At 44.0% G+C, this 19,954-nt stretch overlaps 1 protein-coding gene across 1 annotated transcript in view; it reads right to left on the bottom strand.

Annotated features, from left to right (window-relative positions):
• The window catches only part of LOC143277459 (uncharacterized), a 39,078-nt gene that overhangs the window by 5,721 nt on the left and 13,403 nt on the right, over nucleotides 1–19,954 (bottom strand). Inside the window, exons 7-15 of the mRNA XM_076582290.1 lie at nucleotides 19,009–19,249; nucleotides 17,436–17,503; nucleotides 16,696–17,105; nucleotides 15,998–16,274; nucleotides 13,723–14,380; nucleotides 11,021–11,174; nucleotides 9,912–10,016; nucleotides 958–1,044; nucleotides 59–144 (exon numbers count right to left, since the gene is read on the bottom strand). Of these exons, the coding sequence (XP_076438405.1) occupies nucleotides 59–144; nucleotides 958–1,044; nucleotides 9,912–10,016; nucleotides 11,021–11,174; nucleotides 13,723–14,380; nucleotides 15,998–16,274; nucleotides 16,696–17,105; nucleotides 17,436–17,503; nucleotides 19,009–19,249 (2,086 nt within the window). The remainder of the gene's footprint in view (nucleotides 1–58; nucleotides 145–957; nucleotides 1,045–9,911; nucleotides 10,017–11,020; nucleotides 11,175–13,722; nucleotides 14,381–15,997; nucleotides 16,275–16,695; nucleotides 17,106–17,435; nucleotides 17,504–19,008; nucleotides 19,250–19,954) is intronic.

The raw sequence follows: 19,954 nt of genomic DNA, 5'->3' as shown, positions 1-19,954 counted from the left end.
CACACACACACACACACACACAATGACCAATGTGTACAGTACAGACACACACACTCACCTGACATCCTCTCCTTCTTCAAACTCGCTGAGACAGATGGTGCATTTTTCTAGGTGGTTGTCTTCACTGTCGTTTCGTCGTTTCACCTGTGCACACATGCAAGCACACACATCCATTTGTCACCAACACATCTTTACTCAAAACACAAACAAGAGAGGAATATTATCTCTCTTTCGTTGTGTGTGTGTGTGTGTGTGTGTGTGTAATTATGTAATGTGATACGTGTAGTCTCTGAACCTGTTTTATATCACTGTGTGCTAAATCATTATTTTTCTTCTTCTTTCTCTTATAAGTTATTGCACGCGCGCGTGTTTAATGTTTATTGTAAAGCGCTTTGAGCTCTCTTTAAGGGAGGAAAGTGCTCAACAAATGTCCATTATTATTATTATTCAGTCACTAGCATGAACACATCTTTTTACAAAGTACAAGCAAGAAAGGAATATAATTCAATCACCAACACATTAACACACACATACCAACATTTATATACATATAACCCCCCCCCAAAAAAAAACCACACACACACACATACACACACAGTTACACACACACAGACAGTCACACACACACACAAACACACACATAAAAAACACCACAATTACACACACACACACACAATTACACACACACGCACACACACAACAAAGTCACACACACACATACACACATTCATGATTAAACACACACATAAACAGACACACAATTACACCCCCACACACACACACCCACACAAACACACACACTCACAAACACACACATACACAGTCACAAACACACACAGACATACATACACACAACACACACAAACATACACACACACACACACACGCATACACACACACATGCAACAACAACACACACACACACAAACACAACCACACGAAAACACAACCCCATACTTGTTTGTAGACATGTGCCAAGGTGTTTTGCTCAATGACGGCCCGTGACGCTCCAGTGTTGGTGTTGATCCGACCCTCCAGGTTCAACTGTTATGACATCGTACACACACACACACACACACACACACACACACACACACACACACACACACGCGCGCGCACACACACACACACACACACACACACACACAATTATCTTTAATAATGTCACCCAACATCACACACACGTTATGTCACCCGCATCCTCTTCATTAAAAAAGAAAAAAAGAAAAAAAAAAGGTTATACAAAAAAACAAAAAACATTTACACAGTGCTTTCAAACCTCTAAAAGCCTTTTACAACACAACGCAACAAGCAGATACAAAGCACAGTATCAGTATCAGTAGCTCAAGGAGGCGTCACTGCGTTTGGTCAAATCCATATACGCTAGTACACCACATCTGCCAAGCAGATGTCTGACCAGCAGCGTAACCCAACGCGCTTAGTCAGGCCTTGAGAAAAAAATTAATAAATAAATAAAATAAAATAAAATAAAATAAAATAACAAAAATTAAAAAAGCATCTACACACACAAGTTTACACATGTGAAAGAAAAGCAGATGTCAATCAACAAAATACAGATACAATGGAATGGAGCACTTCAATCATGCAGACTGCATACATATCTATGTAAACACCAAGCAACATAAACACATTCATATTACACAGCAGACATACAGTACGATTACCATACTATCTATGCCAAGCAGCAACATCCATGTACTTTATTAGACGCTTTGCAGACAGACCACTCCTCGGTGAACACTGAAGACATCAGTAAGCTCAGTTTGCAAGCAGAAGAGAGGAGACATGCACTGCAGAAGAGAGGAGACATGAAGAAAGAGGTGACATGAAAAAGAGAGGTGACAAGAAGAAGAGAGGTGACATGAAAAAGAGAGGTGACATGGAGAAGAGTGGTGACATGAAGAGAGGTGACATGAAGAAGAGGGGTGATATGAAGAGGGATGACATGAAAAAAAGAGAGAAATGAAGAAGAGGGATGACATGAAGAAGAGAGGTGACATGAAGAAGTGAGGAGACATGAAGAAGTGGGGTGACATGAAGAGAGGTGACATGAAAAAGAGAGAAATGAAGAAGAGAGGACTGAATAGAGACACGAAGAGAGGTGACATGAAAGAGAGAAATGAAGTAGAGAGGTGACATGAAAAAGAAATGAAGAAGAGAGGAGACATGAATAGAGGTGACATGAAGAAGAGAGGCGACATGAATAGATGTGACATGAAGAAGAGAGGAGACATGAAGAGAGGTGACATGAAAAAGAGAAATGAAGAAGAGAGGTGACATGAAGAAGAGAGAAATGAAGAAGAGAGGAGACATGAAGAAGAGACATGAAAGAGAGGTGACATGAAGAGAGAAAAGAAGAGAGGTGACATGAAGAAGAGAGGTGACATGAAGAAGAGACATGAAGAGAGGTGACATGAAGAAGAGAGGTGACATGAAGAAGAGAGGAGACATGAAGAGAGGAGACATGAAGAAGAGAGGTGACATGAAGAAGAGACATGAAGAGAGGTGACATGAAGAAGAGACATGAAGAGAGGTGACATGAAGAAGAGAGAAATGAAGAAGAGGGGTGACATGAAGAAGAGAGGAGACATGAAGGAGAAGAGAGAGAGAGAGAGAGGTGACATGAAGAAGAGAGGTGACATGAAGAGAAGTGACATGAAAAAGAGAGAAATGAAGAAGAGAGACATGAAGAAGAGAAGAGACATGAAGAGAGGTGACATGAAAAAGAGAGAAATGAAGAAGAGAGGTTACATGAAGAAGAGAGGAGACACGAAGAGAGGTGACATGAAAAAGAGAGAAATGAAGAAGAGAGGAGACACGAAGAGAGGTGACATGAAAAAGAGAGAAATGAAAAAGAGAGAAATGAAGAAGAGAGGAGACATGAAGAGAGGCGACATGAAAAAGAGAGAAATGAAGAAGAGAGGAGGGAAGAGAGAAGACATGTAGAAGAGAGGAGGGAAGAAAGAAGACATGTAGAAGAGAGGAGGGAAGAGAGAAGACATGCAGAAGAGAAGAGAGAAGACATGTAGAAGAGAGGAGACATGTAGAAGAGAGGAGGAAAGAGAGAAGACATGCAGAAGAGAAGAGAGAAGACATGTAGAAGAGAGGAGGGAAGAGAGAAGACATGCAGAAGACAGGAGACATGTAGAAGAGAGGAGGGAAGACAGAAGACATGCAGAAGAGAGGAGACATGTAGAAGAAACAACATAAACGCATGCATGAATATACACAGTAGACATGCTTTGTAGAAAAACCATTCCCCAGTGGACACTGAAGACATTAACTCAGCTCGCATGCAGGAGAGAGGAGACATGCAGATGAGACATGCAGATGAGGTAACATGCAGATGGGAGGAGACATGCAAATGAGAGGAGACATGCAGATGGGAGGTAACATGCAGATAAGAGGATACATGCAGATGGGAGGTAACATGCAGATGAGAGGTGTAACCTGCAGGTGAGAGGAGACATGCAGATGGGAGGAGACAGACATGCAGAGGAGAGGAGACATGCAGATGGCGAGGAGACACACACACACACACACACAGTGACACACACACAGAGAAAAAGAGAGACAGAAAGAAGCACACGGACACACATGCAGGGATAAGAGGTAGGAGAACGGAATGACAGACCAATCACAAAACGGAGAAAGTCGATCAAAACTGTAGGTGTGTGAAACAAGAAGACTCACTTCTGCATGAACTGTACGTTGTAAAGCACGGCAAACTTTTTGTTATGACGCATCCATCAAGCACAACACGGTGAGACTCAGATAACAGGGGGGATCCATTCAACGTGGAGGTAGGGGGTGTGGAGGTGGGGGTGGGGGGGAGGTGGATGGTTGACAGGGGGGATGAAAAAGGAAAGTGGATCATGGAGTCAGGGAATGGGAAGTGAAAGCATGCTTTTCTGTGGACACATTTATGTTGATGTTGTGTTGATGACGATGATGACAAGGGAGGAGGAGGAGGGGGAGGGAGGGAGGGAGAGGGACAGGGACAGGGAGAGCGTGTGGGTGTGGGTGGGTGTGTGTGCGTTTGTATGTGTGTGTGTGTGTGTGTGTGTGTGTGTGTGTGTGTCCTGCTCATCTGTTTCAGTTTTTCTCTTGTTTGAATGTGTATGTACTTGTATAATGCAACTGTTAGATTTTTTTTTTTTTTTAAAGTTCAGCAGAAGTAAGTCTTTTAAAAACTTACAGTTTTTATGAACTTTCTCCATTCATACAGAGATAGTTTCTATTTTCTACACACTCTTGGGCTGCATTCGTATCATTTAAGATCTATAAGAAGTTCAAAGAAACCATCTACACACACACACACACACAAAAAAAAACCATGCCTGAGCTCTTCCTGTTGACAAGTCTAGGGATATTTCTGAATCTTCACTCCACTGTTGACAAAATAAATCTCACACCATATATTTGTGTTCTATGTATCTTGTAAAAAAAATAATAATAATAATAATAATAAAATAAAATATTAAAAAAAACTATGGTGGACTCCTCTTCCAAATGGTGCACAGAGCAAACACGTCCAAAACTGCCAACCAATTTCCAGCAACAAAGAGACATCAGGTGTGACCAAAAATACAATACACTCATTTCCATGTACGAAGCAAACATGTCCAAACCTGCCATCCAAATTCCAATGATACAGAAACATCTGTTGTGACCAAAAATACAATACACTCATTTCCATGTACGAGGCAAACATGTCCAAACCTGCCATCCAAATTCCAATGATACAGAAACATCTGTTGTGACCAAAAATACAATACAATACAATACACTAACTTCCATATACAAAAGCAAACGCGTCCAAAATCACCATCCAGTAACACAGAGACACCTGTTGTGAGCGAAAATACAATACACGAAGCCTCCACTGAGGACAAGAACACACAAGTAGTTGTTTTTTAAATGCCAGCCTTTGTAGAGAGAAGCAAAGTCCATAACTGTCAGCCTACTAGGTGCCACAGCGCATAAGGAACACCCCTTGAATTTAACCCCTAGGCTGCCTATATGACGAGATAACTCGTCATCACAAGCATGTACATTTCGCTGCCACCATGACGAGACAACATGTCATCGAAATATTCATCTTTTCCCTGGTTTTCATTCAGTTCGTTGACAAAAATACCGGTTGCTTTAGCTTGGGGAATCTTTCTAGATTCTATTCACAGCTAGAAACACCATCTACGTCATGAGGCAGTCCTTTATTTGAACGTTTTGGTTGAGTTGCCATAGCAGTGTTTGCCTGGCTCCTTTCCTCGCTCGCTCAACAAAATGTTGGACTGACGCCGTGCTCAAGACATGCGATCATGGGGAACTAAATCAACCAAGATTGCTTTCTTTACCTGATGCTCAGAAAGAATTGAAGCTTAAATTCAAAGGAGAAGACAGTGATGAACATTTATAGGATGATTTGATAGAAAATATAGGGAACAATCAAGAGAGCGGCCAAAATACGACTACCAGTGAGTGATGCCGGCTGTACAGCTGTAGCAGCCGACAGAAAGTGACCGAATTGTTAGCAGGACACAGTGTGAGCGATTTTCTTGACACTCAGCCAACGTGGTCTGATGAGAACTGGAGATAAAGTGACCGTGTAAGAGGGGTGAAGAGGAGGGGGGTGGAGACTTAGGGGGCGTGGCCTCACATCCATATTATCACTTGGAGAAGTCACAATGCATTGTGTATCTCTTTTTTTTTCTTTTTTTTTTTTATTGTGGTTGTTCTAGTATGATTTTGTGTGTGCAGATATCCATTTGTCCAGAAAACATGATATTTTAGTGCAGATTGCCTGACTAATGTTTGTAATGAACAAGTTGAAAAATTTGACAAAAAACAAAACACACTGATTTCAAAACAACAGCATGTCACTAAAAATATATAAAATCTGGATAGAAACAAGGGATATAAAATAGTCCCACACTTAAAACAAATTTTGGCGAAGAAAATTGAATTTTGTTGAATAACAGCATATGGATTTTCCAAGAAAAACGACAGGTTTGTTTACGTGAATTACAGTGGAAAATAAATCATAACATCTTCCCTACAAACATCATCCTTCAGAAAATTGAAAGTAACGGAAACTAACAGATGGGAGTACTGTGTCAATGAGATTGAATTCAGTGAACATTTTCTTCTTTCACTGCCCGTCAGTTGACACATTTTGGAGAACTATTGAAACTGTTCTTCATTGCAAAGCTAGTTCAACAGTAAAATCAGCTGAAACAGACATCTTGTTTGGAGTTCAAAATGATGGATTCAGCCAAAAGCAGTTTCAGTTTCAGTAGCTCAAGGTGGCGTCACTGCGTTCGGACAAAACCATATACACTACACCACATCTGCCAAGCAGATGCCTGACCAGCAGCGTAACCCAATGCGCTTAGTCAGGCCTTGAGAAAAACCAACAGTAGCAAGAAGCAATCAACTTCATTTTGCTTATTGGTAAAAATGTGTGTAAGCATAGCCGCCGCTGTTTTGTTTTTGTTGTCTCGACAATGCATGTGAATGGTGCTTGGAATTTGGATGAATGTTCTATCTATTTTTTGCAGCAAAAAATATTGCAATGCATAGTATAACAACTTACCTATTGGAAGACCCACAAAAAGAGTGACTCCCCCCCCCCCCCCCCCCCCCCCCCCCCCTTCTTTAATGGATATTTGAATCAAAAGACGTGATAACCAGGGAGTGAGAGTTGAAAGAGAGAAAAACAGAAGAAAAAAAAAAACAAGCAACAAAAGCAAAACATGAGAGCAATGACACAAACAAAACAATCAACACAAATTTTGCGCTCAAAGATATTATGCATTATCAATATCACAGAAGCATGTACGTTTATAAGTATTTGACTGTGCTTTCATATCTATGAAACTGCGTTTTTGGGGCATATCTGTTATGCATGTGTGGGTGTATGTGTGAATGTGTGTCTTCATGTTTTATGTGTCTTCATGTTTTGCTTATTTATCATCATTTTTGTCTTATTTATTTAATTATTTATTTATTATTATTATTATTTTATCATTTTTTTCATTACTACTTTTTTTCTTTTTTTTCATCATAATTATTATTTATTTATTTATGTATGTACGCTTATATATATATATATTTTTTTTTTTCTCAAGGCCTGACTAAGCGCGTTGGGTTACGTTGCTGGTCAGGCATCTGCTTGGCAGATGTGGTGTAGCGTGTATGGATTTGTCCGAACGCAGTGACGCCTCCTTGAGCTACTGATACTGATACTGATACAGAAGCAAACAAACAAGAAAGTGTGTGTGGATATAGATGTGAAGAAAAAAGGGAAACAGACAAAAAAAAGTGCGCACACACACACACACACACACACACACACACACAGCGCACACTTAAGCAACAACAAAACACACACACACACACACACACACACACACACACACAAAGCGCACACTTAAGCAACAACAAAAATCAGACATCTCCGTTAAGTGTACTCGAGTACTCATTGAAACTGTCCATAAAACTAGAATAGCCAACTGTAAACACTGCTCCACATGTGGCTTTCTTCACAGGCAAAAAGATGCACGGACATGACAAGGAAGGCTGTTCCAGACATGAGGAGCAGCAATGAGGAAAGAACATTCACCACAGGTTCTTGTTTTGACACAAGGAAGTTTCAGAAGGTAACAGTCAGAGGAAAAAAAACACAGAGTTCTTGAGAGAGTGTAAGCCTTGAGAAAGTCAGAAAGATAGGTAGGTCCGATGGAATGGAACGCAGAATAGCAGATACACGCAATGTCCTTGTACAATGGATATTCACTTTTCATGCCTTGCTTGATGATTGACATCTTGTTGTCAGATGAAAAATATAGATATATAATAGAGGAAACTTTCTTCCTAAAATTGCGTTTAAGCAACATACTTACCGTGACCCACTTGTGCACCCTTCGGCAGGGGTCTGATTCCTGTCCTGTGCAAACTACTACCCGCCTATGCGGAGAAAACGAAAGTAGCTACGGCTGATAACCTCCCAAAGTAGGTTACCTCCCCTGTGTATCCCTGACTAGCGCCCTCTTTTTCCGGCAGCCATCTTGACTCCTGATCTTGTGCTCTTCATACGGCTAATTTTTTTTCGTTTTTTAAATATATAAAAAAAACAAGAGAGGCAAGGCCTTCAAGACTCACTTGTGATAAATTAAGTCCCCTAGCATTAATTACAGAGTAATTTCCCTTTTTAACTGTCTGCACCAAAACGTTTGCAAAATAAATAAAAATTCCATGCTTAGCAAAAGAAGTTCCTGTTTGAACAAAAAATGATAATAATGACTCCTCTTGTTGTTGGGTCAGTATAAGAGGTCAAAGTGCCAAGTTTAGAGAATACAAAAAATATAAACATAACAGTAAATGCAGTTTGCATATCATTAGGCTTCTTTTTTTAATTTTTTTGTGCCCATCCCAGAGGTGCAATATTGTTTTAAACAAGATGACTGGAAAGAACTGAATTTTTCCTATTTTTATGCCAAATTTGGTACCAACTGACAAAATATTTGCAGAGAAAATGTCAATGTTAAAGTTTACCACGGACACACAGACACACGGACACACACACACACACAGACAACCGAACACCGGGTTAAAACATAGACTCACTTTGTTTACACAAGTGAGTCAAAAACTAGAGAGAGCAATAGGACTGTGTGGGGCATAGGCAGGTCATGCAGGTTGAGGTTTAGAGAGTGTCAGAGGATTGGGAGGTGAGAGGGGAGTGTACAAAAGAAAAGCCCTTGAAGTAACCCGCATTCTTGTTAGGCTAAACTATTAGTCAGTCTATCAGGTTATAATAACATTGCATATTATATCTATATTGTAGTTATATGAAAGCAAATCCTGCAATGGTGATGTCAACACAATATTCATAGACTTAGCCACAGTTATAATGAATAAACTAGAATATGGATATGTTTTATTCTGGAAGAGAAACAAATCTGAAAATAAATGTAAACTACTATTCTATAATAAAATTACTCGTGAATACAGAGCCGAGCCTTATTTGCTTGAAGGATATCTTAATTATAATTTTAAAAAAAACAATCATTATGCAAATTAAGAATATCCTGTCATGATTTAGCAATAGAAAAAGGCCGATATTTCAACATTCCAAAAGAAAGGAGACTTCTTCTTCTTCTGCGTTCACTCGTATGCACACGAGACAAATCCGTATACGCTACACCACATCTGCTAGGCAGATGCCTGACCAGCAGCATAACCCAACGCACTTAGTCAGGCCTTGTGTGCATGCTTATATACATTTGTGCACCTATCAAGAGTGGATTTCTTTTTGCAGAATTTTTACCAGAGGACAACATTCTCATTGCCATGGGTTCTTTTTTCAGTGTCCCAAGTGTGTGCTGCACAAGGGGCCTCGATTTATTGCCTCATCCGAACGTCTAGACGCCCAGTTTGATTTTCCAGTCAAACTTGGGAGAAAGGGCGAGAGCGGGCTTCGAACCCACACCCTCACAGACTCTCTATATTGGTAGCTGAGCATCTTAACCATTCTGCCACCTTCCTCATGTAAAAGGCGAAAAACAAATCAAGACATCAGTTCAAAAGAACAATTCAAACCAAATTTTTTTTTTTTTCTAATTAAATAAATAATAAAAACCAATCTTTCATCAACTTAACATGTATATCACGCCTTCATTAAACATTAAAAATGGAAAAGAAAAACCACAAAAAAAAGAAGTTTATCTTTTAATCTATATAATCATAACTGAAATAAACAGAAAAGGCAAACTCAAGAAGGAGTTACAAAGCAAAAAAAACAAAATCATAAAAACACCAAATCACAGAAAATGATAGAGGAGAGAGACAAAGCGACAGGGATCTACAGACGGACAGCCAGGCCCTACCTCTATGGCAGGACCGAAGTAGAGACCACCAATCATGGCCGGCACTCTCTGGTAGGAGGGCATGGGGTCCGGACTGAGGAATGCTGGGATGTCCGGCAAGGGGTGCTGCGCGCACACGCACACACACACATACATATAGAGCACATACAGAACATGCACACACACACACACACACATACGCATAGAGCACACACACATACATCACACACACACTCACACCACAAGTACACAAACACATATACACACACACACACAGATCACACACACACACTCACAACACACACAAAAAAATTACACACAGATACACATACACACTCACAAACTCTTATTAAGAGGCTCTCACATAACCTTTAGCTGGATTCCTTCTCATTGCGGTTTTTACTATAATGAAAAAGTCGACATTTTGGCTAAAAAGGAGTTGTAATCTGTCAAGTTGTAATCTGTTTATATAATCAATCCAAATGACTATGCTTTATTGATTCTTATAAGTCATACATAATCACATGTCGATTCATCATTCTACACAGACACACAGAGTGGTGGGCCCACAGACAACCAGACTGTTGACGTTCATACTGATTACATCATGTCATACTGATTACTCTATGTCGTACTGAACACGTCATGTTGCACACGTTTCTGGCGAGAGACACTTCCACCTTCCACTAGCATGTAACTGACATGAATGAAAACACGCTTCGCTCCAGACAACCTTTTAACCCTTTCAACCCTGTAGAGTCTTACAGCCTCAGAAGGATTCCCTGCCCGAGTGGCGCGGAAAAAAGGCAGAAAATGTACTGAAATCAGGCAATTTCTTTCGCCTCAAAATCGACACATGCGGACAAGCTGGAACCACTGTTGCGTCAGTTTTCTTTGTGTCTGGTCAATGCATGATGTATGTAGAAACATGGAAACCATTTTTAATAAATGAAACAAATTTTGACACCTAGGCACACAGTTGAAAAAGTTCATGTATTCCACTGCATGAGTAATTTCTCTCCACAGACAGAAATAAAAACCACAATCACTGACAATGCTACAACTGACAGACAAACAGGCGGACAGACAGACAGACAGACAGAGAGGAAAACAAAGCCACCGTGACTGACCATGCTACGCCGGAAGGGAGACCACCGGGAAGGAATAGGGTTGTGTGGGTGAAGGTGGTAGTGGTGCAGGTGGTGGTGCATGTGGTGGTGGGGTGCCGCTGGTGGTGGTGGTGGTGGTGGGGGTGGTGGGGGTGGCTGAGGAAGAGGCCCTTGGCTGCAACAAAACATCACTTTCTGGTGACGACGATGACGATGACAATGACAACGAAGACATGGATGATGACAGCAGCGAAGATAATGAATAACAATCATATACTAAATAACAGAAAAAAAGAAGGAACTCTCTCCATTTAAAAGGTACACAACTTCCAAGTAAATGCTGCAAATTAAACTAGCACATAAGTAAATTATAAAAGGTACATAAAAACAAACCCAGACACTTCCTTATCAAACGAAAGTAAAGAGAAGTCACTCTCTCCATTTGGGAAGTGTCTGGATTTGTTCCTGTGTACCTTTCTTCTTCTTCTTCTTCTGCGTTCGTGGGCTGCAACTCCCACGTCCACTCGTATGCACACGAGTGGGCTTTTACGTGTATGACCGTTTTTACCCCGCCATATAGGCAGCCATACTCCGCTTTCGGGGGTGTGCATGCTGGGGATGTTCATGTTTCCATAACCCACCGAACGCTGACATGGATTACAGGATCTTTAACGTGCGTGTTTGATCTTCAGCTTGCATATACACACAAAGGGGGTTCAGGCACTAGCAGGTCTGCACATATGCTGACCTGGAAGATCGTAAAAATCTCCACCGTTTACCCACCAGGCACCGTCACAGTGATTCGAACCCGGGACCCTCAGATTGAAAGTCCAACGCTTTAACCATTCGGCTATTGCGCCCGTCTGTGTACCTTTCATTTACCTGTGTGCTAGCTGAACTGGTAGCATAAGCAGCACTGACTTGAAAGCTGCGTACCTTTTAAATGAAAAGAGCTACTTCTCTTTACTATTGTTTCAGACATTATTCTTTATCATAAACAGTCATACACACAAAATCCCGCTGGCAGATTAGAAATAAACCTCCGCAACACGAAAAAAAAAACAAAAAAAAAACCCGCACTGAATAACTTTACCTTAAGGATGGTAAACCAACCCGTTCATTAACCACTTGACTACTGACCCTGGTGAAATAAAAACAGCGTGGAATTAATTTCAAAGGCACGTTCCTGCTGTAAACTGTTTTTTCTGCTGATCACAAGTAAACGCAATCCCAAGAAAGAAACATATCCAGGTAGAGAATGGTGACTGGACATTCTGGCCTGTGCGCTCCGTCTCCACTGACAAGTTGTATTTGTATTTCTTTTTATCACAACAGATTTCTCTGTGTGAAATTCGGGCTGCTCTCCCCGGGAAGAGCGCGTCGCTACACTACAGCGCCACCCTTTTTTTTTTTGTATTTTTTCCTGCGTGCAGTTTTATTTGTTTTTCCTATCCAAGTGGATTTTTCTACAGATTTTTGCCAGGAACAACCCTTTTGTTGCCGTGGGTTCTTTTACGTGCGCTAAGTGCATGCTGCACACGGGACCTCGGTTTATCGTCTCATCCGAATGACTAGCGTCCAGACCACCACTCAAAGTCTAGTGGAGGGGAAAGAAATATCGGCGGCTGAGCCGCGATTCGAACCACCGCGCTCAGATTCTCTCGCTTCCTAGGCGGATACGTTACCTCTAGGCCACCACTCCACTGTGTACTAATCAGCAGCAGCCATGGCATTAACACATTTCTGCCCGCGGACGTCAAACCAACACCCGTGCAGATCTGCGTTTGTCGCCCATGGACGTACTTTTGTCGTTCGTCTGGTCTACTTTCAGTTTTGGTAGCGATCAAAGGGAAGAAACTCTTATTCAAGCCAAACCGGAAGAATACGAACGAAGGGAAATTCAACTTTCTTGTGGGTGATTTTGGAGCCAAAAAAAGATAAGTTTTCAACGAAAATTGACTTTGGATAAGGCTGTCAACAAAATCATGATGGGCTCTGACAGTGAGGAGGAGAATGATCATTTGGAAAACGAAGTACAGGAGGAAAATAGCAATAATTTCGTCGAACCGAGTGCAGAGAAAGGTGAAGAAGTGGTGAAGATTCAGACAGTTTTTTTTTGTGTTTTTTTTCAGATCTGTTGTGATGCACTGCACAAAAAAGCATGTTTTATGTTTTCTTAGCAATAATTTGGAATGACTAATAAAATTCCTGCATTTAAAGGCTTCAATACTAAACTACAGTTATTTTTTTAAACAACAATGCCAAATTGGATCAAAAACCACCCATAATAAATCAAAGATTTTATGAGCATTTTTTCTGACCATACCCCTCTCGCGTCAGCACATTGGTAAAAAATTACTTGGGCAGGGGCATGCAACTCAACGAAAAAGGCTTGGGCGGAATCGTGTTAAACAGTTAAACTCAACTCCACCAAGGAGTGAACATGGGAGCTGCAACCCCTGAATGCAGAAGAAGACAGAAGGAGAAGAAGAAAAACAGAGAAGAGGAAGAAGAAAAAGGAGGAGAAGAATAAGACCGACAGAGAAGAAAAAGAAAAAGGAGAAGGCAGAGAAGAAACAAAAGAAAAGGGAGAAGAAGAAGAAACTAAACAGAGAAAGAGAAGACGGAGAAGAAGACAGAAAAGGAGAGCAAGAAGAAGAAGAAGACAGAGAAGACGAACTAGATGAAGACAGAAAGTGAAGAAAGAATCCAAACCAACCCACCTGAGCGAGGGCTGTGACAAGTCCAGATCCCGCCCGCCATACGTCGCCCCCTGGGAACGCAGAAACCGGACGACGGCCGCTGCCTCCGAGGACACCGACACGTGGGAGGGGGGCGGAGGTAGGGGCATGACCGACAGCGACGTCAGGTGCAGGGGCGCCATGTCCCCACTGTACATGGGCCCCCCCACCTCACCCCCTCCACCACCACCGCCTGACGACATCCCTATTTCTGAAGACAGCCGTGACCCGAACCCCTGCCCCACGGCATGCTGGGAAGACGTGGAGGCAGCCGTGTGGCTGTGAGCCTGCAGTGGAGCCTGCACGTGCTGTTGTTGTTGCTGTTGCTGTTGTTGCTGTTGTTGTTCATGGTGGTAGTGATGGTGGTGGTGGTGGTGAGACGGGGGGTCGTGGAAAGGGGAGGGCGGGGGAGCGGCAGCAGCCGCAGTGGGCGGGTGGCGACCAAAGTGGGGTGGGGGCGGAGGGCGCGGAGGGTGCTGGGGGAGGAGGGAGAGAGGCACGGCGTGGTGGGAGGGTAGGGGGAAGGGGGCGGGGTGGTAGTGGTGGTGGTGGATGTGGGCCCGTGGGGGCTGCAGCTGGGGGATGGGCTGGTGGTGGTGGTGGTGGGGGTGCTGGAACAGTCCGCTGTGGCGACAGGCCACTGAAACACAAACAACATCGTCAACGTCGTCGGCAGCAAAAGCAGCTTTTGCAGCTTTTGCTTCTGCTTTTGCTCTTGATGACGATGTCGTTTTAAGCATAGCTATGATCACGAAGGTCATCTCAACATCCCAACATGATATCAGCAACAGCAGCAGCAGTAGCAAAGGCATAGCTGTAATCACACAGGTTATCCCCACATCCCCTCCCCAAGCCCATCTCACCTGGAAAAACAAACCATGTCAGCAAACATACACTCAACTGCAGTAGGTTTACACAGGTACACAAAGCATAAAGGACATGTGTCACTATCACTTTGGTACATCACGTGTACAACAGTGCAGTCCTATGTTCCAATAATATTTCATGCCCAATCAGTTCAAAACCTGCTTCTGTCTCAACTGTCCACATGTACCCAAATCAACCGTTCGCAATCAAACCTGATTGTTCGCATTTTCCCTCAGGCACCCCTGCTATTTCAATTGGTGCAACCAACTGGAGAAAGCCTTCCAAAACAGAAGAGCTACATATGATAATCGTATGACCTGTTATCCGTACAAGACACAAGTTGAGCTGGTCACTTCGACCAGATCATTCAAAATTAGGCCTAATTACTCTACACCATATGTCACTGCCACTTTAGTATACCATGTCTCACAGTCGCTTTAGTGTGCTATGTGTCACTGTCACTTTAGTGTGCCATGTCTCACTGTCACTTTAGTGTGCCATGTGTCACTGTCACTTTAGTGTGCCATGTGTCACTGTCACTTCAGCAGAGTGCATCACAATCACCATGTGTCACTGTCATTTTGGTACACCACATGCCACTATCACTTTAGTACACCATGTGTCGCTTTCACTTTAGTGTGCCATGTCTCACTGTCACTTTAGTGTGCCATGTGTCACTGTCACTTTAGTGTGCCATGTGTCACTGTCACTTCAGCAGAGTGCATCACAATCACCATGTGTCACTGTCATTTTGGTACACCACATGCCACTATCACTTTAGTGCACCATGTGTCACTGTCACTTTAGTGTGCCATGTCTCACTGTCACTTTAGTGTGCCATGTGTCACTGTCACTTTAGTGTGCCATGTGTCACTGTCACTTCAGCAGAGTGCATCACAATCACCATGTGTCACTGTCATTTTGGTACACCACATGCCACTATCACTTTAGTGCACCATGTGTCGCTTTCACTTTGGTACACCATGAGTCACCTGTCACCTAAATATACAGTGTGTCCCAATCACTTTAGCGTATCGTGTGTCAGCTACCACTTTTAGTATACCATATATTTGTCAATTTTACCTTATTTCCAAAACGACTAGAAGAAGAAACACTATTTTCCTATCTAAAACAGATTGGCTGAATGAATGAATGAATGAATGATTAATTGAATGAATGAATGAATGGATAGACGGAATGACTGTGAATGATTGATCCCACGGTTGATCCAGTGACTGACTGGAAGAAACACTATTTTCTAATCTAAACAGACGGATTGAATGAACAAACACACGCTTGACCGACTGACTGAATGAATGGACTGACTCACTGTGAATGACTGATTGGATGAATGATTAACTGACCTGACTGACTGAAACTCTGCACTGACCTGCATAGTGAGGGTCGATGGACGAAGACGAGGATGACGCAGGCGCACAAGACGATGACGACGAAGACTGCGAGGCGTGGGAGGGGCCGGGCAGGCTGTCGGCGGAGGCCGTGCGGGAGTGGGCGTGGCGGGGGGGAGGAGGCGCCGACACCCCGTGGAACAGACACATGGGCTGGTCGCCACGGTGACCATCACCCCCACCACTGCAGCTCCCTCGGCCCCCACCCTCTGCTCCGTGGTGGCTGGTGCTGCCGCCAGACGGTCCCCGTATCGCAAACTGTGCAAACACAATGCCGCATTGCTTTTTTTTTTTTCTTCTTCTTCTTTTTACACAGACACAAACATGCACACAAACACAGAGCACACACACATATACGCACACATATACACATGCACAAACACACACAGAGCACACACAAATATACACCCCCATCCCCACACCCACCACCTCCAAAAAACACCCACACACCATCCCCAAATTCACACACAGAGCACACACACATATACGCACACATATACGCATGCACAAACACACACAGAGCACACACAAATATACACCCCCATCCCCACACCCACCACCTCCAAAAAACACCCACACACCATCCCCAAATTCACACCCCCCAGACCCTCCCCCATTTCCCCACCCCCCTCTGCCCCCCCCCCACCACCCCCACACCCCCTTTCCCAAGAGAACCAACCTGACAGGAGTCGGACATGCAGGAGCGGAGCTGACGACAGTCCCCGATATGGCCGAAGCGGTGAGGGATGTGGGCGGGTGGAGGGCGACGCTGCAGGGGTGGGGGCTGGTGGGCCGGCAGAGGGTACAGGGGAGGGGACAGGCACGGGGGCACCGGATCACCACCACCCCCACCTCCACCTCCTCCTCCTCCACCACCACCACCACCACCACCACTGCCACCTCCACCACCACCACGACGCCCTGAGACCACCACGGCGTTGAAAGTGGAGGAGGAGGAGGAGGAGGCGACGGAGGAGGAAGTGGAGGATGGTGGGTGTACGTGGGAGGTGGGAGCAGCATGGGAGGAGGAGGAGGGGGCGGAGGAGGAGGAGGAGGTGGAGGACATGCTGCTGAGGGTGGTGGAGGGATCTGCACAAGAAATGAGAGAAAAATAAATGTTATTGTTGCCTGCTGTTGGCTCTCATTTTATAAATCATTTGTCACTAGGACTCCCAAGCACATACACACACACACACACACATACTCGCATGCAAACATACCGCAAATTCACACTTGCAAGGCATGCATGAATGTTGCTGATACAGACTACCACGCACCCACTCACACACACACACACGCACAACACAAACAAGAAACAAACCTCACACTCACCAGCACGCATGCTGTCACACATGCATGCACGCGCGCACGCGCACACACACACACACACACACACACGCACACACACACCACACTGACCATCATCGGACTCTGTCAAGTCCACCACAACTGTAGCACGACTGTTGTTCTCCCCTCGCCGACTTCGTCTGCAAAATGAAAAACAAAAAAACATTCTTCAACAAACTGATAAGTTAAACTACACTTATGTACAAAAAGAGACATTTGATTTGAATTACTGACAGCCTCTCTTCAGTCCTATAGTCACGCAAATATGAGCGCATGTGAGCAAGGAATTGTTCACACAATTAAATACACATCCACATGCAATAATACACATATAATATACATGATTACATCCACATGAAACATACTCATTTAGTAACTTACCATCAGTGTGGTTCTGTGTGAGCATATTACTATTAGGTAAGTGTTTGTGCACATTTCATCAAAACAACAATCAAGTCCCAATCAAGTCCATGGGTGAGTACCCAATCTATTTTGCCCCTTTTCAGTTTGCACCCTGTTAGCCACTCTCTTCCACTCCCTGCAAGACTAACGGCTTTAGACGGCGATTTCAGTAAATGCAACAGGGTCACTTTCACACACAGTATGTTTTAACAGAATGAGACATATATCTCATTACCAAATACCCATCAATGTTTCCAGTCTTTTAGCAGTGTTGTTTTGTTGTGGTTTTTTGTTTTTTTCAACCAAAACATTTCAACAGCTATCCTACAAAAACTGAGGATACGGCAACATCACAAGAAAACCAGAATAAGACGCTGTTATCATGTCAAACCCAGCAGAGTCTGGAAAAACTCAGCAGACACTGATGAATACAAAACAAAGGTAGCAGAGACTGATGGTTTTACACTTCCAGAAGACACATATGGCCACAGAGAGAAGGAAAAGACACTGGATTCCTTAAACACACACTCACACCCAACCAATGCCCCCCTCACCCCCCCTCCCCCCACAGCCACCCCCCACTCACACACCCCTCATCCCCCTACCCCACACACATACTCCCCCCCCCCCTCCCCACACAAACAACTCATACACAAAACCATCTCAAAATAAAAACACACACTCACACCCACCCAAACCACCCCTACATACACTCCCATCCCCCCACTCCACACAAACCACTTCCACACACAAACACACACCCAACCTATCTCACTCTCTCTCTCTCTCACACACACACACACACACTCACACTCTGACCTCCACCACACACACACATACATCCAACCATCCATACACCCCCCACCCCCCAACCTCCTGCCTCATACACCCACACCCACACTCAACAAGCCCTACACACACACCCAAACCCAATAACCCATACCCAACCACCCCTACACACACACACCCAATAATGCCTACACAGACCCAACCACCCCTACACACACACACACCCTACTACCCCTACACACACCCCTACACACACACACACACATACACACCCAATAACGCCTACACAGACCCAATCACCCCTACACACACACACACACACCCAACCACCCCTACACACACCTAACCACCCCTACACACACACACATACCCAACCACCCCTACACACACATCCAACAACCCCTACACACACCCACCCACACACAAACACACAAACCTCCCACACACACATTACCTGGTCTCCACATGGACGACTTCCACATCGCTGTCATCCTCATCTTCATCAGTGTTGAACGACACGGCCATCAGGGGCAAGCACTGGTTGTACCCTCTTTCCCCACCACGCGCCCTGCCCCCCGACGACGATGACGATGACGACGACAATGAGGACTGTGTCCAGGGAAAGAGGGCAGAGGTGGTGTGGACGGTGGAGGTGAGGGAGGTGGGGGGGCCCTGACTGCTGGACGCCTCACGGTCTGTCAACACAACACCAACGAGATGACTTGTCACTGACATTACCAACGTCGGTGTCATGCTTCATTGCTGACAGGGCGCAACAGCTGAGTGGTTAAAGTGCCACACTTTCAGTCTGAGGGGCCCGGGTTCAAATCCCTCGTCGCATCACCTGGTGGGGTATACTAGAGGGTGGAGATTTTTTTTCTGATCTCCCTGGCCAACAGATGTGCTGACCTGCTAGTGCCTGAGCCCCCTTCGTGTGTATACACTTGCATTAGATCAAATACGCACATTAAAAAATACCGTAACCCTTGTCAGAGTTGGTCGAGTTATGGAAACTTCTTTGTTCGTGGGTTGCAACTCCCACATTCACTCCTATGTACACGAGTGGGCTTTTACAAGTATGACCATTTTTACCTTGCCATGTTGGAAGCCATGCTCCATTTTTGGGGGTGTGCATGCTGGGTATGTTCTTGTTTCCATAACCCACCGAACATTGACATGGATTACAGGATCTTTAACATGCGTATTTGATCTTCTGCTTGCATATACACATGAAGGGGTTTCATGCACTAGTAGGTCTGCACATATGCTGACCTGGGAGATAGGAAAAATCTCCACCCTTTACCCACCAGGCGCCGTTACCAAGATTTGAACCTGGGACCGTCAGTTTGAAAGTCCAACGCTTTAACCACTAAGCTATTGCACCTGTCATGAGTTATGGA

This window comes from Babylonia areolata, chromosome 34 (genome assembly GCF_041734735.1).
Source record: "Babylonia areolata isolate BAREFJ2019XMU chromosome 34, ASM4173473v1, whole genome shotgun sequence".
In the NCBI taxonomy this organism is placed as follows: domain Eukaryota; kingdom Metazoa; phylum Mollusca; class Gastropoda; order Neogastropoda; family Buccinidae; genus Babylonia; species Babylonia areolata.
This window is presented reverse-complemented; position numbering and strand designations above follow the sequence as displayed.